Here is a 24580-nt window from a genome sequence, read left to right on the forward strand (position 1 = left end):
AAACCAGCTGTCTGGAGAAAATGAAAGGTTTACTTCAGACAACTGTGCTCAGGATCCTGAGTAGGACCCAGCAAGGCTGGGGGAAATGTGGTGAATTTCCCATTTCAAATAAACTCAGCAGAGGGGCTGAACTTTGCACAGACATGGGACCCCTACCAGGATCCTCTTGAGGGTTGCATAAGTGCAAGGACTTGGTGGTCTCATGGTATAGTTGTTTGTTTTCAAGGGATTAGGTGACAAGCCACAGCAGTTCTCAATATAGACTGGGAGACAGGCCCCATTATGGGGAGCACCTACCAAAGCCCACTGGGCATGAATGTCCCCACCTCCCTTGCTATGAATTTATATCAGACAGAAGGTACCCCTGCTTCCCTCACAGCCCACCCCACTATCACATCACTGTCACCTTTAGCTCCTGCTTGCTACTCTCACCCCGAATATGACAGACTGCCCTGCTCTGCTGCCAGGTCTGGGTTTGTGATGTCCTGATATGAGACAATCTTCAGCAAGACAAGAGGAGACCAAAGCACATGGCTTCTCCCTTAATGACCTGTGTCACAGCTAAATGTCCACTACCACATAAGGTGGACTGTATGTGTCTGTACACAGGAGTAAATGGAGAATGAGAGCGTTAAATATATGTGCACTGACTACAGAAGAAATGGATTTAGAATGAGGAGATGAGGATTTTCTCTAAAATATCTAATTTAGAATTTTTTAAAAAAAGCTCCAAATATGGGGACTGGGGAGATAGCTCAGTCAGTAGAGTGCTTGCTTTGTAAGCACAAGGCCCTGGGTTCGATCCCCAGCACCCAAAAACAAAAAAAACAAAACAAAAAAAAGCTCCAAATATGGTTTCCAGTGTGAAGCCTTCCAGTGTAGTCTGCTACTGGGGTGTGAGTGCCACGAGACAGGCATCTTGTTCTTCTGTTTCCTGCCCCATCCCAGCTGCTACCCAGTGCCTGACACACAGTAGGCACTAATCAAACAAATATGCATTAAATAAACAAAGGCACAAATGGTTACCAACTAACTTGTGATTGTGGCAATCACTAACGACGGTCATCCCTTCCTCAGTAAAAGGGTTTCTATCTGCCCACTGCACCTACAACAGTGGGTGATGCTGTATGTCCCTACCCTAGGCCCCAGAAAAGGTGCCACCACACCTGGCCCTTCAGCCACTCCTCTTTTGGACATAGCAGGCCACCATTCCCCAGCAATCTGAGCCTGGAAGACCGTACCTTCGACACACTTTGTGGGGCAGGCCAGGCATCTCCTCTGGGTAGAAGCCCTCACCACACGCCGGCACACATTTCCAGTCTTGGAAGTGGAAGTTTTTTGCACAGTGAATACATTCTTCTCTGCTGGGCCCTTAGAGGTACGGGAAAGGAAGCAGATGTCAGGGACTCCTTGCTGATGGTCACATCCTAGGCTTGCTCCAGTGCCTTGAGAGGTCTATGGAATGTTTCAGATGCCCCAGGCTAGCAACGCAGTTGGCATTTCCCTGTTGCCCACTGAGGGCTGTGCTATGCTCACCAATTTTTAGGTGGGCATTGCCACTCCCCTTTCACAGATGGGGTCATTGGAGACATGATCCAACCTCAGTAGGGAGCATGCCTCCCCATGGCCTGTACCATGACGATTGTCTCTGGTTCCAAACACTTCCTTCCCTGCTAGGCTACACCCAGGAGCCGGGTGGCCAAACCAAGATGTGCTGCAAACTAAAACAATACCCACTGGATTTCCAAGTCCTACTGTTAAAAAAGAATGCAACATAGTTCATTTTTTAAAATATTGATACATGTTGAAAGGATAGTTTTAGATACATTAGGTTAAAATTATTTTCACCTGTTTCTTTTCACTTTTTAAGTTGTAGTTACTTAATCTTTTAAAATTGCATCTGTGGCTGGTGTTTGTAGCCTGTATCATAGTCTCATTGGATAACCAGGGCATTTTCAATAAGAGAAAAAATGAGTAAGGGCTTCTGGGGTGGGGAGGGGTAGTCTGAGGAGATAAGTGTTATGGAAGAAACCCTACAGTTAAGGATCAAGTGTTATGAAGGAAATCCTACTGTTTGGCCCAGAGTCAGTGGATTTGTTGCCCTTGGTCAGATATACTATAGTGACTAGGCAAAAATCCCCAAGGACCACTTGACAAGGAACCTTAGAGAGAGGCAGGATCACTGGCTGGCAGTTTAGAAGGCTGAGAATGGAGAGGAAATCATCTCAGATGCTGCTATGTTTGGGATATGGTTTGAGAGTGTCCTCAAGTGTCATGTGTTGGGATCTTGGTCTTCAGTGTGGCAGTATTTGGAAGTGATGCAACTTTTAAGATGTGGGGCCTAGTGGCTATTTCTGGTCCCTCCTCTCTCTCTCTCTCTGGTTGTCTTATTATGTGATCCCTTCCTCTCACAAGGGCTCCTGCCCTTGCTATCTGCCATCCTCACCAGAGTCGAGCTAATGCTGACACCATGCTTTTAGACCTCTAGAATTGTAAGCTAAATGAACCTGTTTTCCTTATAAGTACTCCACATTAGTTATTTTGTTACAGTAACAGAAAACGGATTAATCCACTTATTATCACAGTCCTTGGGTAAACTTTTTTTTATCCCACTTTATTTTGATTTTGGTCTTAGACTGTGGGCTGAAAGTTAATGCAATGATAGTACTTCTTGGAATAAGTGGATAAGCTAAGGCCTCTCTGCTGCATCAATGGAAGATCCTTTGTTGAGGTTCCACAACCTTGGTGGGCATCAGGCACAAACAAGGCTCTGGGGCTACTCCATATCTTAGAAGTTTCAGGGAAGGAATTCTGAGCTCATCCAGGTTAAGTTCCTCTTTGGATAGTCAGGAAGAATAAAACCCAGAAGGTCACAGAATTTGAGTGGGAAGTAGAAGCAGGGCCCTCTGGGGCAATGGGGCCTCTATAATGGGCCAGTGTCTCCACATGGGGTTCATCTTTTCCTGCAATTGTGATTGAAGACTGCCCCAGGTACAGTAGGGATTCAGTCAGGTTTATGCTGTTCTCAGTGGGAAGCTGGTCTCTAACTTCTACCAACCAACCCCTTTCCATTCTTTATTCCCAGGGAGTGTCTGCAGGTCAAGGTGGTAGGTTTAGTGTATTTGGAGGGGCTGCCATTCTGTGTTGGGCCTCAGAGGATTTTCAGTGCCCACCACTGTCCCTTCCCTCCTGCCTTACCTGCTAAACTCTGTTACCCCCACTGTTCTTCCTCCATCACTACAATCTTTACTTAATGCCTGAGGAGCCTCTGTGTTGGCAAAGGAAGCTTATTCTCATTTGTATTTCATTTAATGCTTGATTTATTTACTTTTTGGTGGTGCTGCGGATCAAACCCAGGTGTTTGTGCACACTGAGCATGCACTCTACTACTGAGCTGCACCTCAAGTCTGATGTTCAATTTATTAAATGTAAAAGTTGATGGCGGGGGCTGGGGTTGTAGCTCAGTGGTAGAGTGCTTGCCTTGTATGTGGGAGGCACTGGGTTCAATCCTCAGCACCAAATAAAAATAAATAAATAAAAATAAAGTATTTTTTTGTGTCCATCTACAACAAAAATATATTAAAAAATAGCTGATTTTGGGTCGGCAAAAGAGTGGCACAGCAATTTTGCAGCATATGTGAGGCCCTGAGTTCCGTTCCCAGTACCACAAAAAAGAAAGAAACAAACAAACAAAAAAAACCATTGATCATATTCGCTTGGGGAACATGAAAATCTCTGGAAGTGGATGGTGATGTTGGATGTGAAACAGTGAATGCACTGAATGCCATTGAACTGTACATCTAAAAATTGTCAAAATGGGTAGTGGAGGTAGTGAGAGGGTAGATAATGGGCATCAAACACAGAGAAGGGGAGTAGTTCTAATGTATAGTTCAGTAGAGCAACTCAAGTCTACCACAATTAAACATTTCCAAACAACTAGAGAAGAGTTTGAGGATCCCCAACACATGGAAATGATGACATTTGAGGAGATGGAAGTGCTAATTACTCTGATTTGGTCATTACACACTGAATACATGTGTTGAATTATAATACTGTCCACTATGAGTAAGTAAAAATATTATATGTTTATTAAAATATAAAAAACTGGTAAAGATGGTAAATTTTATGTTATGTATATTCTACTGCAATAAAAAAAGCAGGTTGAACACACATTTCTAAGGAAATTTTTTTCACAACTACTAAAATATGACTTTTATAACTCAAAGTGTTTCAAGGATTCCATTAAGTCACAAGTCTTTATAGGCTTTGAATGCTTTAGAGGCAACCATGATCATAACAATAAGAGCTTACGCTAACCCATTATGCTGCCACATTCACGGACCCCAGTGCAAAGTGAAACTGCAGAGCCCTTGTTCAAAAAGCAAGAGTAACGTGCCATTACAGGAACTAAGACAGAAAACAAGTTCTCTTCTCTGAAGTCTCTCTTGATCTGTCATGGTGTTTTTATTTGCTATTTTATGCCGTGTTCTCTCAGGCCAAGGATGCCCATGGGTGAGGTCTGACCCTCACAGGTCCCTGGGGCACTACTTCTCATCCAGACCTGTAGGTGCCTGTATGTGTGTGTCCTACTGGCTGCCAGAGGCTGACCAATGTCCCAGGTAGATAAGTGGAGCCAGGCCAGTTCCATAGGTCCACTGACTTAACCTATGGTGGATACACTGATTCCCAAGGGAATCACTAGCTCCATGCCAGGATGCACTGGGCACCTGTACTGAAGATGGAAAAAAAACCTCATTCTCATGAAGCCACTTGTTGAGTGTGCTGGGGTCCAGGGTGGGGACAGGTGACATTATGCCCTATTTGAGGCATAATATTTGAGTGCCACCAGGCATTCAAACCTGACCCTGACCTTCCCCATGACCGTGTCCATGACATTGTGTTGGTGGTCAGCAATAGCAGTCACTCTGTAAGAGTCAGGAAAGGAAGGCCAGGCAGGCCCATGGCTCCAGTGGGCAGCGAAGAACAGATGCTTCTAATGACACTCACATCTGATGGGAAGCAAGAAGCTTCCAGGTGCCTTTGAGTGAGGGAGAGAGACTTCTGCAGCTGCCTGGGGTTGCATGTATTCCTAGGAGGTTAGAAAGAACCCAGGCCAGAGGGAATGGGGAAGTACGGAGAATCTTTGCTCCCCAAGAGCTCTTTAGACCGGCACACTGTTGAATTAAGTGCCTGAAGTGATAGAGAAGACAAGGGATTGAGATGAGGAAATCTACAAGTGACTCAATATAGCTCATCAAGCAGTCTGGGGACATGGAGAAAGAGAAGCGAACTGAATTGTTGAATCAAAAGCCTTATACAACTACACACCTGAATGTTATGAATTGAAGTGACTCTGACATTTAAATAAGCATCACAAGCACTGCTTCTTAACCAACCTGGGCTAAACAATGGGTCAAGAAACAAAAAATAAAAAATAAAGATAACAGATGAAAAGGTAAAAGGCAACATGCTAGAAAAGCTGCTGAGCCAACCACAGGTGAAACTCTTCCAGATGCTAAGCCTGGTTCCTTCTGGGGTTGTCCCAGGAGGGTATGGAGGTGGCCTAGGGTCAGCACTTGTGGATGCTGGCCCTGACCACGTCCCTGGTTTCTCTGGCTGGCATGTCCACTCCTGGACAGCACAGATGACAGCTACAAAGGGCTTAGCTGGCCATATTGGGGAGGGAGGGCTGTGCCCACCCTGTGGTATTTCTGATGACTGTTGTCATGGCAACTGATTTAGCAGACTAATTCTTAAATTTTTATGGCTATAAAAACTCAAGTATGTGAGTTTGTGAGAATACACTAAAGTGCTGGGGGAAGGAGGAAGGACGAAGAGGAGAAAACTTTATCTGAAATATATCTGAGCCCACAAACTCATGGTGTGCTTCAAGTTATTTGTGAAGATAACTACAAAATGAAACACAATAAAATGAATGAAATCTCCACTCTATTCTACATAAAAACTGTGCCTGGAGACATCTGTGCTATAATCTTTGTGGGGAATTACAATACATGTAAAATTGTTTATAGCAGTCTTTTCTTCTTTGAATAAAATGCTCAGAATGAGTGAACACAGGTACAAAGAATTAAGGTTCTGTTTTGTAACATCCCCATCCCTGTTCCCACCTGGATTCATTCCTGCTTCTCTAGGAGCCTTCTGAATCTTTATGGTGCTGCATTTTAGTGCAATTCTGTACCAAGAGCCAAGCTCCAAGACAAGATGGCTCATGAGCAGTTAAGTGTCTTTTATCCCTTGCCTGAAAACATCCACTTCCTATGCCTAGCTGGGTTTCTTTTCTTTTCATTCTTTTTATTTTTTGGGAGGGGGTGCTGTGGATTAAACTCAGGGGTACTTTATTACTGAGCTACATCCCCGTCCATTTTTTAAAATTGTTTATTTTGAGACAGGGTCTCACTAAGTTGCTGAGGCTTGGCCTCAAACTTGTGATCTTCCTGTCTCAGCCTCGTGAGTTGCTGAGATTACAGGCGTGCACCACCACTTTTGGCCTCGCTGAGTTTCTAATGTTGGGTAACCCAAGCTGCTTGCTCAGTGGACTGTTGCACTTTTTGTTTTTTAATTTTAAAGTTGTGGAATAATGTACATAACATACAATTCACCATCATTTTGATCATTTTTAAATGTTCACTGGTTTTAAGTACATTCACATTATTGTGCAACTATCACTACTATCCTTTTCTAATTTTTTTTTTTTTTTTTTTTTTTTGTGGTGCTGGGGATCGAACTGAGGGCCTTGTGCTTGCAAGGCAAGCACTCTACCAACTGAGCTATTTCCCCAGCCCCCACTACTATCCTTTTCTAGAACTTTTCTACCTTCCCAGACTGGAATTCTTTACTCATTAAATAATAACTCCTCATTCACCTTCTTCACCCTTCTCTCAGCCCTGGGAGGGTCCTTTGTGTTTTATTTTCTTTTTTCTTGCAGTGCTAGGAATTGTATCCAGGATTTTGCACATGCTAGGCAAGTGCCCCATCACTGAGCTACATCCCAGTCCCTTGCCTTTGTTTTTTAAATGCTCTAATAAATGCAAATGACCATGATGTTCTGGGGTTTTCTTGGTTTCAAGGTAGCTAGCCTAACCCTCTCAGCAACCCTGATTGCAAATGTCCAGGGAAGCTAAGGCCTCTGCAGGCAATGAGCTCACCCACGCAGGTTCGGCAGGTATGATGGCATTCCCCACATCTGATCAGCTCAGAATCAAAGTAGGTGCCTGGTTCACAGTCTGGAATGCAGCTGCCCCGTGCAAGGCTGTTGAAAAGAAAGAGGCTGGTTTCTACAACTGTTCCAAAATTCTAATGAAATTATAATTTGCCTTCAAACATCTTTCACAGGAGGAAATGAAAGTTGTTGAAGCACAAGGCTTGGTGTCTCTGAAGGCTTCCAGCTAATGAAAGCTAGCAAAGCTGTCCTGAAGCTAGCTAGAGGTCCCCATGCCTTGGTCCTGGCATAGGAGGTCCAGGTCTTGGGCCCTCTTCTATGCCAGCTTCTGTTCATTGCTGATTCTCAAACCTGAATCTGATCCCCTGAGGAGAACTGGAGCATATGGGGTTACCAGTGGTGGCATGCTGGCTCAGTCACATGGTCTGAGTCCCCCTTGAAGTGTCAGCATTTGCTTTGTATCAGGGGGGTGTCAGCCACAAGGCTGACCCTCAGCTCTGGATCTGCCCCTGCTTCTCCTGGCTTGAAACCTCCCTGACTTCACCATGACCTTGAAATAAGATCCCCTCCCGGGATCTGGCAGGTCTGCTTGATGTGGCTCCTGCTTCCTTTTTCACTCCATCAGTGCTTGCCCTCCCCTTGCTCCAGCCAGGCAGCCCAGCCAGGCCTCGCAGGGACACAGACTGAGCTAGACCACCCACGCTGGATCTGGCTCCACCACTTCCCGGCGTGCAACCCCAGGCAAGCCAGCTAACCTCTCTGCACCTCCGTTTCCTCCTGTTAATTGGTTCCTACAGTATAACGTGCTCGGAGAACTCACTGAGCAAATATATGTAACTGTTTGGTGTCTGGCACACAGCAAAGTACATAAATATCACCTACTATGTTTTCTTCAGTTCCTGAAATTGTACTGTGTCTGATACATACATTTCAAATGGGTTTGCCACAAAACATTATTGAACAAGCGCTCTAGGGTGCATCTGTCAGATCCAAAGCATCCTGCTGTGATATTGTGGTTTATAACTAGAAATATTTATTTGGTCTTCATCCTGGTACATAGCTCCTAAAACCTTTGGAATCAATAAAATGATAAGTATTTTTCTGCATGATAATGAGATGACTGGTGGCTGGGGGCTTCTAAGTAGTCTCAGGATTGGGGGCTGGTTGCCAGGTGAACCAGCCACATGATTAGAGGACTGGGAATTTCAGTCTACCACCCCGACCTCAGAAGAGGGGAGAGGGCTGAAGGTTGAATTGATCACCAGTGGTCAATGATATAATAACTCATGATTCCACGTGGAAACCTCCAGAAAAACTCCAACAGAGTTTGAGAAGCTTCTATGTAGGTGAATGAGAACACCTGCTGGGAAGGAGGTACACCCCCACTCCCCAGGGGTAGAAACTCCTGTGCTCTTGATCCTTCCAGACCTGTCCTATGCATCTCTTCATCTGGCTGTTCATCAGTTTCCTTTGTAACATCCTTTATAGTAAATGGATAAATGTAAGTAAAGTATTTCTCTGCATTCTGTGAGCTGCTTTAACAAATTAACAGAACCCAAGGAGGTCAGGGGAACTCCAATTTGTAGCCAGTTGGACAGAAGTATGGTCACAATCTGAGACTTGTGACTGTCATCTGAAGTGGGGGCAGTCTTGGGATCTGAGCCTTTAACACATAGGATCTGATCTATCTGTAAGTAGGTAGTGTCAGAATTTAGATAGATTATAGGATACTCAATTGGTGTCCTCTGAATTACTCTTTTATGTGTGGGGAAAAAAAAAAAAAAACAAAAAAAAACAACACACTTTTTTGGTGACCAAAGGGTAAGTGTGTTGAACTGAGTATGTGAAAGTAGGAAAAACACTTCGATTTTTCCTATTTTACACCTACATCTGGTGGAGAGCTCTGCAGTTCTCTCCCCACCGTAGCAGTGGCAGACGCCCACCCAGGGCTCTTGCTCATCGTAGTGCCAGGGCTGCTACGCCGGGCAGTTAAATCATGTCTTTAATAACCGATGCTCCCCTGCGATTATTCCCCTCAAGAGATGGATGGCTGGGAGGCAGCAGCTCAGCTGCTCTTTCACTGCTTCAACATGATAGTGATGATTTGAAGTCACAGCTTAAGTGGATATTGGGCAATAAAAGGAAGCTTTCTGTGGATTATGGCCGATGATGTTTCCAGAGTTTTCTAGTCTCTCTGAAAGCTTATTGCTGCTGGAACCCTAGCACCTGCTGTGTGGCTACTGCTGGACAGATACTTTCTACCCAGGACACCATTCCTGAACCTAGTATCTAGCTTCCCCCATCCCATGGATGAAGAAATAAGTTCTGTGGAACACCCCCACCCCCCACCGACCCCAGCACTTCACAGGGAAATGGGTTCCAGGGAGTTGGAACCACAAAGTCTTTCCTCCTTGACACCCTCAAGTTAGCCGCCTAGAGTGGAGGATTCTGCCAGTGGGGCCTGGGACATCACAGCTGGCCTCTCCTAGGCCCCTCCTAGGCCCCTCCCAGTGGAATGTCTCCTTTCTCTTCTACTTTTTTTCCCATTGGGGAATGTCCTTTCTGCATCAGTTCATCCTTTTACTTTGAATCCTGTTTTGTCCAGCTAATAAGTTTAAATAAAGCAGGTGTGATGTGTCACTTTGGGGGAGGGGTCTTGTTTTCCCTCCTCTCCCCCAGGCTCCCAGGTCCTTGGCACTGTCTTCTCCCCAGTACTCATCTGAAAGAATGGGTTTGGCTGGAGGCAACCTCATGAAGGAAGTAACTCCTGGGGAAACTGTTGCTCCTCCCTGTCTGTAAAGTGTGAAGAATAACAACACTGCTTTCAGAGGTTGCTGCAAAGATCAAACGGGGTGACACTGGGGTGAATACCTGGATAAGAGCTGATGCTCAGTATGTTCTCTTCCTTCATTCCTTAACCACCCCCCACCTAAAAAAAATTCACCTCTGTGGTGAATTCCAGTCCCAGCAGCACTGGAAGGAAGGGAGACTGGACTAGGGAAGTGAGCTGTAGCCTCCCAGGCTACAGATGCTGCTCCTTGTCTGGACTGGCAGTGGCCCCCTCACTTGAAAGCCTGCTGGAAACCGTCTCAGGCTTCCCCCAGAGCAGCTGTATCAAAATCTGCATTTAGACATGAACCTTGGTGATTCCTGTGCCCTTCATGGGAAAGAGGTGCTGCTCTCTCCAACCCCTTCCCTTCTTTCTTTCCAATGCAGACCACAGTGCTAACACTTCCTCCAGTACAGAAGTGTCCACAGCATAATTTCAACAGAATGCTTTCTGAGTTTCTAGAAAGTAACTGGTAATGCACCTTACATTGCACTAAATGTAATCTTGTCACATTAAATGGGCTAAGAAACAATTCTAAATATAAAAAAAAATCATTAACTCTGCCTTGTGTTTTTAAAGAAATTGGTGCTGAACTCCACAGGACTGAGTATGGCCGAGCAGGAGGACTGGGAATCTACAGAGCATCTTCAGGGAGCAATGTTCTCCCACTGGAATGAAGATGCCAAAAAATGGGGAAACAAGAGAAAAGACAGTGATGGAAAGGAGGAAGGTTTTGTGAGCCATTGCAGCCCACCCCTGCCCTGGACCAGAGGGGAACTGGAGTAGGCGGAAGTTACTGGTGCAAAGGAAGGCGATGATCTAAGCTTCCCTTGAAGACTCACCTTGCAGTGGTCAGTCCTACGTCATGTGATGTGATCCTCTGTTACTCTGAACAATTCTCTAAATGTTGCATAAAATGTAGATTAGACCTATCTTCCACATTTCCCTCTTAACCATATCCTTAGTGGACTCATGATTTTCAGAGATTGGAAATATTTACTCTGACATTTTAACTTTCAGGAAAAGATGCAAAAACGTGGTGAATCAATGACAGAAACTAAATGCAACATCGACAGGTTGTCATTCTTCACATTTTTTTTTTTAAAGCGCGGAGGGTTACCTGAATCCTTCCTTACAGACAGTACATTTCTCAGGTTCATCCACACACTTTTTACAGCTTGGATGGCATTTAAGGCAGTTTTTCTGACCTGGAGAAAAACAGCAAGATGAGGAAAAGGGGAGGGACAGGTTAGAGGAAATCAAATCTGGGAAAGGAGCCACCAGCATTTCACAGTGCGGGAGGGTAGCTCTTCCCCAGTTTCTATCTCCAGAAAGGATCAAATAGTAATGAAACACCCAGAAGCCAGGTAGAGACCATGTGCTCAGGTGTGGAGATCACCAATGTCTTACCACTCTTTTCTGGAATAAATCCAAGTCCTTAAATAACTACCATGTTTTGGAGGTGGTCCCTTTTTCAGAGGAGACATGGTTTGGTTCTTATTACTGCAACAGGGTGGAAGCTAATTCCTGGCTGGCTGAGTAGAGTTTAATCAGGTGCAAATATTTATAAACTTGATGGGGGCAGCCTGGATGCCCCTGACCCCTCTCCTCTAGAGCTTTCACAAGGGTCTTTTCTGAAGACTCAGCAACTATTCACGGGGGAGATAGGAACCTATGACAAGCCATCATACCTTCCAAGGAAATTCTGGGTCACTCCAACTCCCACCTGCATTTACATGAGTCACTCATGTTGGCACCTCATAGACATGACCTTGTGCCACTACTAAGTGCTATGAGTATGGAAGTGGAGGGCTGCTTGTTCTACCTCAGTGCAGCCTCCTCAGGGCTACAGGTGGCATCCCATGCACAGAGTAGGTGATCAGCAAGGATCAAAGTGAATGAGAGGATGGCTGATTCTGGCCCTAGGAAGGATATGGAGCCTGAAAACAGGTCTGGCAGGCAGCACAGGGCAGGTGTTTGGGAAGGCTGTGAAATGTGTCTTATATGACTGTTTCCCTTCCAAAGAGTCTGGTTATTTGGTAGCTTTATATGTCAATACAGATTTCTGGCTCCTTCTTCCCAGTGATGGCATGACAGGCTGGATCCTTCATAATACGGGCCCAGAGAGGAGCCCTGAGGGTAGGCCTGCTACCTACAAAATCCTGAGTATCAAAATGGTAACCTCTTTCACTTGTTTGAGCATTATCTCTATCAGTTTAACCCAAACCCTCTGTTGTCTCTTTTAGGGTAAGGTGCATTGATAGCACTGGACAAGAGCCCCTGGCCATTCCACCCACCTTCTTGACAGAGGACGTGGCGTGGCTGCTCCAAGGTCAAGTCCCACCTGTCATTACTAGCTGTGGGTCTCTTACCCTTTCTCAGCTTCAAGATGAGGAACATACTCCCCACCCTTTAGGGGTATGCTCACTTCCTGTAAAGAGTCCTCACAAGAACTGGTTGCTTCTGAGCCCTATTCCTGTCCCTTCAGGCCCCTCTTCATTTTCAGAGGACTGTAAACCTTCTGCCCACACCTAAATCCCAATTTCAGTTCAGCGGCTCTACCCAGAAGGGTTTTCCCCCAGTGTTGATCCTCAATTCCATAAATTCATGCTGAGGCCTCAGCCCCAGCCCAGGGCACCTGTCCTGTTACAGAGAAGCCCATGGCACAGTCTTTCTTGGAGGAGAAATTACAGGACAGACAGCAGGGGATCTTCTCCTGGTGACTGAAATTAGACAGAGCATGACAGCTATGGCTGAGCCACTTATCTGCCTATCCTCAATAGTGAACACTGACTTGCACATGTGTGAATTGCATGGTCTGCTGAATTCTTTGCAGCATCACTTTGAATTTCTCCTGGCCAGGTGTGTGGGTGATCTGCTGCCAACTGACAGGACCGAGTGCTCTGATTTCATGTATGTCCCTCCTGCATTTCCTGTGAAAGGTCCTTGCTCAGAACAACAGAGTACAAGAAGTTAAGGCCAGGGAAATCCTCCCAGTGGAGGGGATGCCAGTCCAGAGACAGGGAGCTGATTCATACATGTGCCCTCAGACATGCCACTTACTTTCATCAGCATAAAATCCAGCAGGACAGAGGGTCACACAGGTGTTTGTCTCCTGGTGATGATAGAACCCACGGCGGCAAGACAGGCACTGTGTTGGGTTCCTGCCCAAGCAGGTCTCACACCCCTTGTGGCATCTGCGACAGCGTCTTGCTGCTCTGTCCCCAAAGTAGCCCAAGGGGCAGGAGCTCACACACTTCCTGTGGGAACAGGTGCAGGTGAGAGCCCCTCTGAATCAACCTCCCACCCCTGTGTGGCCCCTGCATGGGGCTGTGGGGAAATCTTTTCCCAGAGCTTGGAGACCCCTGTACATTCAGCAAAACACTGAAGACATCAGGGGAATAGTAACTCATAAGGGAGTATCCTGTGTCTTGGTGAGCACTCTTGAGAGGTTCCTAAGGACACAGAAGGAGGTTTGAGGACTTGGGTAAGAAGTTCTTTCCTTTGGAAGCCATCCTGGTGGGAAGTTCCTGGCTTCTCACAGAGCACCATGATGTTAGTATTTGACTTTTGGAACTTTTGATTCTGCAAAAATCCTACCAAAGGTGCCCCTGGGGAGCAAGTCTCTCAGGCAGTGAGTAAAACTCCAGCACAAGTGCCTTTGTAGGCAGAGTGCTGAGTGCACTGTGACTGGGAACTCTAGACACTGAGAGCCATGCCTGTACCTCTGCCCTGCACAGGGCACCCCTGCCTGGGCCTCGTAGTGTGCACCAACAGCTTTCAGGTGCATCTGTCATCCAGGCCCTTAGGAAGCTCAGCAGTGTCCTGTCCTGCTGTCTTGGCCTCCCAGGTCAGGCCTGTGCAGCATGTGGTAGGTGCTCAGGAAGGTTTGTGAAACCAAGGAATAAAAAGCAGAGCAGCTGCAAGAATGACAGGGAAATGTGGGAGGGTGGTGATGCCAGGAGTTCAGGGCCCGGCTGCAAGGACCTGCAGGTGTGCGTGCTCACCTCAGAAGGGCCAGCACGAGCCTACACAGTTGGCCATATGCCTGGGGCTCGCACATCACATCTGTCAGCTCCCTCCCTCCAGGTGCATTCAGTCCCACAGGCTTTCTAGGGAGCTGCCAGGAAAATCCCACACTAGCCAGAGGCTGCAGCATGTTTTCCAAGAGCCACAGCATCCCATCTGGCCCTGTGTGGCCAACAGTAGGGGACTTGAGTCACATGTGTCTATAGTACCCCTAGGGGCAGCCTTGCATATTCAACATGATCCATTTTTGTTTCACAAATGGATGGAGAAAGCTTTATAAGCATGGTCACCAAAGTGCCACCGTTTCTGATTTCTCTATAATGAACATGTATTACTTGTGTGATTAGAATAGAAAGTTATTAAAAAAATTTAAAAGGCAGTTAACATCAATGTGATTTCTTTGTTGGGGTGTTACACAGCTTGAAATGGGCCACCTTAGCAGAGTTCCAGAACATGCCAATGGCAGCCCCAGCACATTACCTGCTGGTCTTGATGTTCCCCAGGCTGAAATGGACACAGTTCAAGCATTGGTCTGCATTGGGGCCATTGCAGCCTTTGTTCCCACACTCTGGATGGCACACACCTTAAAGAAAAAGCATTTCCTTCATCCACAGAGATGCCTTCTTCATCAAATCCAGTCCCCTGGGTCTCCCTGACTGAGGATGTGGTAGCCTGATGGGGTTGGGAGGAGTTGCTCTCAAGAGTGGTAGTCCTGTGGGGGCTGGGTGGCCAGACCACAAGGCCCCATGGGATGGTTACAGCTGGCAGCTGAGTCTAGCCAGTGATCCAGTGTCAGAGACCCCAACACTCTAGACAGCAGCAGAACGAAAACAAGTAACATAGCCAACTCCAGGAGAGAGCCAAGGTGCGTGAGGAGTTGGGGATTGTGACACCCTAGAGGATGGATGAGAGAGAAGCAGGGAACACTGGTATTAAGTTCATTCGCTTACATCACAGTCATTATGCTGGGACCAGACAGCTCTCTGATTTCCACTGTGAAGGACAAAGCAATGCAATCTGGGGGCGTTTTGGGCATTAGGAAATCTGCCACCAAGGGTGCTGAGGCAACATGAACTAGGCAGGAGGGAGAGTGCAGAGAGAATTCTGGACATACCCTAGTGGGAATAAGGATGGCTTCCACATGTTTAGGACCACCTGGTATAGCTGGTGCTGGCCAGGGTTGGGTAGGACAGAGCCAGAGCCTGCAAGTGTCACACTGGGCGAGTGGGAGCTGGCTGCACAAGAGGGTGGGGTGTGCTGCTGCTGTGGGTTTCTTCCTGCAGACTTTTTTTTGCCTGTCTTGCTCTTACCCTCAGTCATGGGATGCCAGTGTCTTCCCTTAAGTCCACTCAGGCCCCCAAATTCTAACTCTGAGCCTGTGTGTTGTTGGAAAAGCAACACAAATGTAGGGGAGCTCAACAGATTCCAGCAAACTCCTTGTTCTAGGTCCTCCTAGTAAGTGACATGGATGAGTCGGCTTTCAATGTCCATCCCCTCGGGCTGAGGCGGGTGTGTGTAGGTGTCCTCTCCCTCCTGTTCTGTAGAAGTGACAGCCTGTGGGAGCCAGTCTGTGCCGGGATTCCAGACTTAACCACCAACTCCATCCCTTCTATGGAGAAATGCCTCAGGGAAACCTCCTGGATAGCTGAGAGGGGACACAGGGAGGGACTGAGTGGGGCATTATGAAGGCTCCTAAGTCTCTGGAAGGGAAAAAAAAACTTCTGCAAGGTTTGAGTTGTTGGTGGGGGTGGGGAGTGAGTTCAGAAGCAAAGAAGAGTTAATTTGCTGGCCACCCGCATTTCATGGGGAACGGGAGGGTAAGACAAAAGTCCTCATTCTCAGCTGCCCACAATGGGTCTTTGCTGAGGCACACAAAGCCCTCTTCATTCCTCCTTCAAGAGGCTCCAGGCCTTCCCAATGTCAGACTCCGGTTATTTTGCTACCCTCCTGAAGGTTCACTCTTGTTGATATTTCCCAAGTTTTCATTGTGGATTCCTGCCCGCCTGTGATCCCACTGTGAACTCCTTTCAGAGCTGCGGTCATCTCCAGGATGTTCTGGACTGTCTCTTCTGGTCCTGGCTGGCCAGTCCTGTGTTCTAGATAAGCCTATCATTTCTAAGGCTCATCACTGAGTCACTCCCTCCTCTCCAGCTCTGGACTGTTTTACTATTTTGGAGTGAGTTCTCATCAGACTGTATTTCTATACACTGTATCCTGGGTTATTTATGAGGGTAGCCTCAAATGCTTTGTTCCATCATACTTTGTTCTTTTCCTTTCAGTATTGGGGGAAGAACAGGGCCTCCCATGTGCCAAGCAAGTGTTCTATCACTGAGTTATACCCCAGTCCTCTTAAAAAAAAAAAAAAAACATTTTTTTTTTTTTTTAAATTTTGAGACAGGGTCTCAATAAATTGCCCAGGCTGTCCTTGACCTTGTGAACCTCCCACCTCAGCCTCCCAGGTGGCTGGGATTACAGGAATTCCCTCCATCTTAAGGGAGCTGGGTATGTGTGTTGGGAGGGGGTGTGAGAGACCAATCTTCTCACTCTCTCCAGGCACTGGAGATGTCAGCACCACATAGGAAGGATTTGGTTTAGTCTACTCACTGCTCTATTTTCAGCACTTAGAATGGCATCTGGCACAGAGCAGGTGCTCAGTAAATATTGGCTGAGAGACTGAAGGGTGAGAGTGAGGATAAAAGAAGAGTGGACAGAAATAGGAGAAGTGCTGATGTCTCCACCATCTGTATACAAAGGGTTCTAGGATGTTTTGGGAGAGGGATGGCCTTGGGGAAGGATTTGGACTGGTGTTTATAGCTGCTGGTCCATGTGATGTGGATATCACCCTCGGAGTCCCCCTTGGAGCCTCTGTAATGGAAAGTTTCAGGACAATCTGGAGGGGAACCCCTGGCGAGGCAGGGCAGCAGAATTCTGAGATAGCATCAAGGTCTCCAGGAACATCCAGCCTGAGCTGGAAAGGTCAAGAGGAGGCAGCGCCTATCCAAAAGCTGAGGATGCCTAGATAAATATCTGTAAACAAACCTTCCAGCGTGTGACTCCTTTTTGGGATTGTTTAAAAAGTCAAATACCCAGACTCATCTCTTCCATGAAACGTTATAAATTAAATCTGGCTGGTCATCTTGTCCCAGTCACTTCACTTCTAAGAATGTTCTGGTACAGTTGTTACTCATTCTTTGGGAGAACACGGGTTCTTTGTGTTGCAATTTGTATTTATGTCTACTTTTCCTCTTTCCTCCATTAGTGAAAGTTCCTCCAAGATCCATAGTCTTCCTGGGTCACTTTCTATCACTCCTAGCAGAGGTTTCCAGTAAAAGGCACACTTAATTAATGCGCAGAACAGGCTTGCTAATAGCTGACCCCTACCTGCATAGGGGGTTAACTGGTATAGGTTAATTGAAAACTCCATTTTAAAAAATTTTGTGGAGCAAATCCAGAATTAAAAAAATTCACACATAAAACAAGTGTTAGAAAGCAACTTGGGAGTTCTTGATGGGCTTTGTCCTTAGTGTGCAGATCGTGCTGAAGAAACAGGAAGATTCAGAAAGTTTTGGTGCCTATTTTGCCCTTTACCCTATTCAAAAAAGGGCACCCAAGAAATGTTACCTCCATTAACACTATCAGACTTGGAGCAGGATGCAAAAGTCAAGCTCAAAAAGTGCCAACAGGAATAACAGACTGCTCTCATTATATGTCTGGCCTCATTCTTGACAGCTAAGTGAATTATTTAATGCTCTTGAATCCTTGCTCTCGTTTGTATTTTGAGTCTATGACCCCACACAGTCCCCACATGGACATACCACACACACTGTGAACCAAATCCTGTGTACCTGTCAACTATCCTGGATCCTTTCTGTTTTACAGAAAATTGTACATGGTCCCTTGACTCCCCTCACACTCCTGTGTGGATGGCCACTCTGTCCTGAGCTGTCCTCCACCCACTCATCTTCCTTCCAAGAAGCCGAATGACTGCTTCTTTCCTGAAGCCCAGGCTTCCCTCTGTTCCCATAATAGTTCTGTCCTGGCCTCTCTGCCACTCTCTGGTAGGAACCTGAGCTCCTCCCTGTGTCTTGCCACGTCCTTGCTGGGCTCAGCATCTGCTGGCTCCCTAGACCCACGCCACCTGGAATCACATGTGTGCTGGCTACAGGTGAAGACTCCCTAGCACCCCAGACCTACTGAACTCCAGTTCTGGGGGTGGGGCTGTTCTTCAGTCAAGTGTCTTGGTGAGTCCTTGGGGGTGGCCTCCATTTGTACTGTGGCCACCAGATGGCTCTGTCCTGAAGGCTGGCCCTCACTGCAAAGTTGTCTGCCCTCAGTACCACTGATGTCTTTCTTGTGTCTCACCCTGTCCATTTTAGCTGCTCTACTTCCCCTTGCCAGGCCCTCTGGTCCCCAGTCCTTCTGTTACCCCAGACCCCCACCACCATGCTGAGCCACACCTCTTTGCCTTAGGAACTCCAGAATCTGCCTTAGCTCTCCATGTGCCTCAGTCTGGAGAATAGCTGGTCCACGTCTCTCCCCGTTCCCAGGGAGCAACGTTGGCTGAGAGTGTCTGGTGACTGTCTGGTCCACCTCACAATGGCTCCCCTTTCAGGGCAGCTTTTCTGCCTGGCTCTGGCCAGGTGACTGGTCTAGTAAGATGGTTTGAATGTGTCTCCTCATAAGCTAGAAGCTTGGTCCTCAGTTGGACAGTACTGAGGTGGTGGAACCTTTAAGCGGTGGGTCCTAGTACAAAGTAATTAGATGTGCTCCTCTTGGAAGGGATGAATGTTAACTCCTGGGACTACTAGTTTAAGCAAGAGTAAGTTGTTATAAAGTGAGGCCACCCCACACACTTCTCTGCCATCTTCTGATGTAGCCACTAGGCCCTCCCCAGAGGTTGGACAGATGAGCCTTCCTAATCTTGGATTTCTGGTCTCCTAAACTGTGAATTAAATAAACTTCTTTTCTTCATAAGTACTTGGCTTTGGGTATTTTGTTATAGCAACAGAAGATGGACTAATGCTGTGCCTGACAGCCCTGTAAGAGCCCTGCTCCCTTGCAGTAGATAATCTTGACTGTTGCTATTGGAGGTCCTTGCTGTCACTAGACTTCCCTCTCCATCCCTTGCTCATATTGTCTATTTTTCATCTCAGGGAAAGCTGGTCCTTTACCCCTTCCGTCTGCCCCTTCCCCATCCCCTGATGCTGGCCCCTGGACTACTGTTCTATCAGATTCCCTCTGCCCTCTTTTTTTTTTTTTTTTTTTTTTGGGTACTGGGGATCAAACCCAGGGCCTTGTGCTTGCAAGGCGAGCACTCTACCAACTGAGCTATATCCCCAGCCCCTCCCCCTGCCCTCTTGCCCATAGTGTCCAGATGAAACCTCTGTCAACCTGGGCCCAACACCCCCAATGCAATGTTTGCCCGTGGCCAGGTTCCCACATTCTGGAAGCTCCATTCCATATCCCCCTTGATCTTGCTTTGGAATCTAAATTTGTTGCTCCCCCTCCTTCTCTTTTGTCCCTCATGTCATGGCACCCTCTGGTTCTTGCTCTCTCTGTCCTCTGTCCTGGTTTTTGGGCATGCTAATTGGCTCACCCTTCCATTTGCCCCTGAAGTCACAGGAAGCCTCTCTGAGAGCCAGGAAAGCATCCACTCCCATGGAGACCCCTCTATCCATTCAGGCCATGCTCAGTGGAGATCAAGTGATGCAGATTGAGAACAGAATGACTGTGAGGCTCTGTTGTACAGGATGGGAGTCAGTAGTAGATTTTAAGAAAAAAAATCAGTTCTTTATTAAAAATTACTGAATCTTGCCACTGTTTATAAATCATGGGGGAAACAGAGCAGATTAGTCTATACATAATTCAATGCTCTGTTTTAAAGGAATGGTGAAAGAAATTTAAAATGGAATCAACTATAATTTATGCTTGATTTGTATCGGTAGAATTATCCATTTTGTTATTATTTTTTTCAGAGGATATTGGATAATTCAAATCATCCATATTCTTTGATATCACCCCATCATTTATCAAGTAGCCAGAATATTTAGCTAAGAAAAATATGCCCAACCAGAAACACCTAGGGTCACACAGATCACTGTGAGATGGGTGGCTCAGAGGTAAAGGAACCACTTTTGACCTAATGTGTTAATAAAAACTGCACCGAGGGGAGATGTCCAAAGCCCTCTCTTAGGGGTACTGTGGCTCTTGGCTACCCTGCAAATGAGCTGGTGGCTCAGAGCCAAGGGCCATCACAGGAAAGAGATGGCTAGAGAGATTCGTACAGGCATCTTTAAGTTCTGTGAGTTTTTAAGGATGCTTTTGTGTAGTATCAGTCTCCACTGATGACACCCTTCTCTGGGTCTCTAATCCAATCTGCAAGGCTGGTGGAATGTCTACTGCCAGCTCTTTTTCTTGAGATGCTCAAAGAACCCATCCTTCTTGAAGCCTTGATAATAACTGCTTCCTTCCCACATTCTGGCCACTGAAAGTGCACCGACTTAAGGGAGTCAGGAGGCCGAGCCATGCGATGGGGACCTCTGAGGAAACGGGAATGTCTCTGTAGGCAGCTGGTTAATCAGGGCTACATCCCAGTTCTGGTTGGGCATAGAGGGGCTCAGTGTCCCAGTCTGGGAAGGTCAGAGAATACTTACTGGTTTGAAGCATACTTACTGGTCTGTAAAATATTAGGAGAGCCTTGGATGGGAGGAGCTGTGTGAGTGCAAATGAGCGTCATTATTATGACTTCTAGGCAAGAGAGGACATACAAGCATAATCTCACCTTTTACCAGGAATGGCCCCACCTTTGAGAGTTACAGTGGGAAACCAGACTCAAGGAAGCTAGTCATCTCCTCTTGTTTCAGGATCATTACCTGTGTAATCTTCTTCATCCTCAGGCACCTCAGCCTGGGATGGCCACTTTGCAGCCTTGGGTGGCTCCAGCTGTGGCGTTGACAGCTCCAGCATCCGCGAGCGGGACTGATGAGAACTGAAGGTATGGTAAGGGTGCTCCGCTGTGCCGTATAAAATGAGGCTCCATTCCTTCAACTTCCCTGGAAGGCAACAGACCCACTGAGTTATTTTGGGAAGGTCTTGATATACCTGTGTGCTCCTTTACCTGTGCAAAGGCCTCCAGCCCTGTGGCCCATGGCCTTCACTTCCTGCTCACCTACTGATCAGGTGTACCCCTACCACCCAGGCCATGTGCTGCTCTCTGGGTATCTCACTGCTGCAAGCTAGTGCTCCTTAACTCCTGTGCTATTGAGCTGCCCTACATTTCTGTCTCTGCTGGACAGGGGTTGGCTGAATTATACTTTCCCCCTCCTGGAGAGTGTCCTTGGCTCCTCTGGTCTCACTGCAGACTCCCTTGATGCTGCCTCCTTTACAACTGGCAATAGATACTTGTCCCCCTTGAGATGTCCAGTGGTAGCCTGGGTGCCAGGATGGCTAGAAGCTTTGTCCCATAGCCTCTAATTGTGATCACTGGATTGCACTGAGGGGCCCAAATTGAATCTTCAATTCTAGAGCACAGGAAGACTTGGACTTGGGCACTTTCCTCCACAGTCAGTCCAGGGCAGGTGGGGAGTTTTGGGGGTAGTATTGCTGGTACAAACTCAAAAGTCTACAGAGGTTGCGTGTAGGGGGAACATCCTTGCAAAGAGGAGGATGAATGATACAGATGCCAGGCTCTGCCAGGGAATTCAGGGTAGACAGGCCTGAGGAGGACAGGAGCAGATGGGAGGGCACCCAGCCTTGATGGAAGTGGTGGGGACACTGCTCCACTTACTGCCTCCATGTGAAAATGGTGGCTCATGTTTGAGGTTGGCTCAGGTGTAAAGAGAGGTGGGAAATCTGGCCTGTAATTCCCAAGTGAACTGTTGATGTCAAAAAACACATGACAAACGTGTGGCATGTACACAATTGTAGACGGGCTCAGCCACAGGTGGCTGGCTTAGGCCTCCTTTTCTTGTGACGGTGTCCCCAGCACACAGGGCAGGGCAGCTACGTTTAGAAGGTCCTTGCCATCATTCTGGCATGAGAGGTCATGGTCCTGTGTGATCTGCCCAAGGACATGCTGCTCATGCTAACAGGACTCTGCTGCCTGGCCTCTCAGAGTTTATTTGTAACTGGCTTAGCCCCAAACAAGGTGCTCTCAGACCCACCATGAACCACCCTGATGAATCCTCACTGTAACCAGCTAAGGACAATGCCTTTGCTAGTTGCTTATCTGTGTCAGCTGGGAAAATCTCTTCCTTTTCTGCCATGAGGTTTCTTGGCAATCAGAATTATTTTTTTTTTTTGGTGGTGCTGGGGATTGAACCAAGGGTCTTGTGCATGCTAGGCAAGCACTCTACCAACTGAGCTATCTCCCCAGTTCAACAATCAGAATTCTTTAGGCAAGAAAATGCTGATTCTTTGGTATGTATTGTTTTTAAAATGTTTTTTAAAATTTATTTAATTTTTTAAAAATTAATTTTTTTATTTTTTACAGACTGCATTTTGATTCATTGTATACAAATAGGGTACATCATTTTGTTTCTATGGTTGTACACGATGTAGATTCATACCATTTGTATGAATCATACATGTACATAGGGTAATGATGTCTGTCTCATTTCATCATTTTTCATACACCCCCTCATTTCCTTCTACATAATCTAAAGTTCCTCCATTCTTCTCTCAACACCCCACCCCCCATTATATATCATCATCCACTTATCAGGGAAAACACTGGTCTTTGTTTTTCTGGGGATTGGTTTATTTCACTTAGCATGATAGGTTGTGGAACCAACCTAGATGCCCTTCGACAGATGAATGGATAAAAAAACTGGTGTGTGTATATATATATACACACACACACACACAATGGAATATTATTCAGCCATAAAAAATAATAATATTTTGGCATTTGCAGAGAAATGGATGGAATTGGAGAATATCATGCTAAGTGTATTGTGTTTTTATTGCCACTTACTCTGCTCATCTAAAAGACACCCATCTCTGCTCCAAATGGCAGGCAGAGAACTGCCTACAAACTGTTTTTGCAATGCGGGCAGCTCTGCCACAATCAACTTTATATTCTGCTTTAATTCTGGGAATCTTAGACCCTCTAAATCCAAATCAGAGGACTCGTGCTCATCAACAGACCACAGGCCTGTAGGCTGTAAACCATACAGTCCTAGGTAGGAGGGCTGCAGAGAGATAGGCAGAACTGGTCCGATAGCTCACCAGACCAAACTCAGGTGGACTTTGATCTAGTTACACAATGTGGCACATTAGAAGCACTTTTGTAACTGCAGCCCTAGCTGACTAAGGTACCAGATCCCAAAGCTTCCAGCTCAAAACTGTCAGTTATCATTTGAAAATTCTCCCAAAATTCATGTGTTGGAAACTTAATCCCCAAATTCATGCTAATTTTGGAGATGGGGCCTTTTGGAGGTAATTAAGATTAGATTATCTCATGAGAATGGGACCCCATGATGATATTAGTGGTTTTATAAGATGATACTTCATGTCTGTATAAATATGTCAAAATAGACTCTACTGTCATGTATAGCTAAAAAGAACCACCGCCACCACAACCAACAACAAAAAGATAAAGAAGAAAAATCTGAGCCAGCATGCTTGCTCTGTTTCATTATGTGATGCCCTCTGACATATTATGATGCAGCAAGAAGGTCCTACCCAGATGCCAAAACATACTCTTGGACTTCCCAGGTTCCAGAACCATGAGCGTAATAAGCCTCTATTCATTATAAATTACTCAGTCTCAGATATGTTGTTATAGTAATAGAAAGCAGACTAAGACACTGCCCTGAATCACAGTCTATACTGCCTGACCTCTCCTGGCCTGGCCAGCATCAGAGGATGTAGGCAAGGACCTCTGACTCAAAAAAACATTCCTGGGCAGACCATTTCTTAGTACATGATCTTCCAATAGGCATAGCTCTTTTACACACATGGTGGTATATCTCTCTAACATGCTTCCTAACCAGGGCTGCATATTTGATAATGGTAACATAGGAAGTGCTTCATGCAGTCGCAGGCACAGAAAACAGTCATGGAGATGAGTTTTCATCTGTCCTCAAATCCTCAGGATCAAATTAAAACTGCATTTCAAAACCACAAAGGAATCTGGGCTTTTTTTTTTTTTTTTTTTCTTGTAAACAAATGGGATACATGTTGTTTCTCTGTTTGTACATGGCGTAAAGGCATACCATTTGTGTAATCATAAGTTTACATAGGGTAATGTTGTTTAATTCATTCTGCCATTTTTTCTTCTCCCCCCCCCCCTCCCCCCCCTCTATACAGTCCTTCCTTCCTCCATTCCTGCCCCCCTCCCTAAAGCCAACTCCAACCCCAACACTAACCCCTCCCACCCCCCATTATGTGTCATCATCCACTTATTAGCGATATCATTCTTCCTTTGGTTTTTTGAGATTGGCTTATCTCACTTAGCATGATATTCTCCAGTTTCATCCATTTGCCTGCAAATGCCATAATTTTATCATTCTTTATGGCTGAGTAATATTCCATTGTAT

General features: G+C 46.2%; 1 protein-coding gene across 2 annotated transcripts in view; it reads right to left on the bottom strand.

The window, feature by feature from the left end:
* Pcsk6 (proprotein convertase subtilisin/kexin type 6) overlaps window positions 1–24580 on the bottom strand; it is a 181108-nt gene that overhangs the window by 5784 nt on the left and 150744 nt on the right. Inside the window, exons 14-20 of one of the 2 annotated variants that reach the window (XM_047539422.1) lie at window positions 20912–21091; window positions 20712–20750; window positions 14520–14622; window positions 13074–13270; window positions 11131–11218; window positions 7167–7270; window positions 1242–1371 (exon numbers count right to left, since the gene is read on the bottom strand). In XM_047539422.1, the coding sequence (XP_047395378.1) occupies window positions 1242–1371; window positions 7167–7270; window positions 11131–11218; window positions 13074–13270; window positions 14520–14622; window positions 20712–20750; window positions 20912–21091 (841 nt within the window). The remainder of the gene's footprint in view (window positions 1–1241; window positions 1372–7166; window positions 7271–11130; window positions 11219–13073; window positions 13271–14519; window positions 14623–20711; window positions 20751–20911; window positions 21092–24580) is intronic. The other variant, XM_047539423.1, reaches the window with a different exon arrangement.

Source organism: Sciurus carolinensis, chromosome 2, assembly GCF_902686445.1.
Source record: "Sciurus carolinensis chromosome 2, mSciCar1.2, whole genome shotgun sequence".
Lineage (NCBI taxonomy): Eukaryota > Metazoa > Chordata > Mammalia > Rodentia > Sciuridae > Sciurus > Sciurus carolinensis.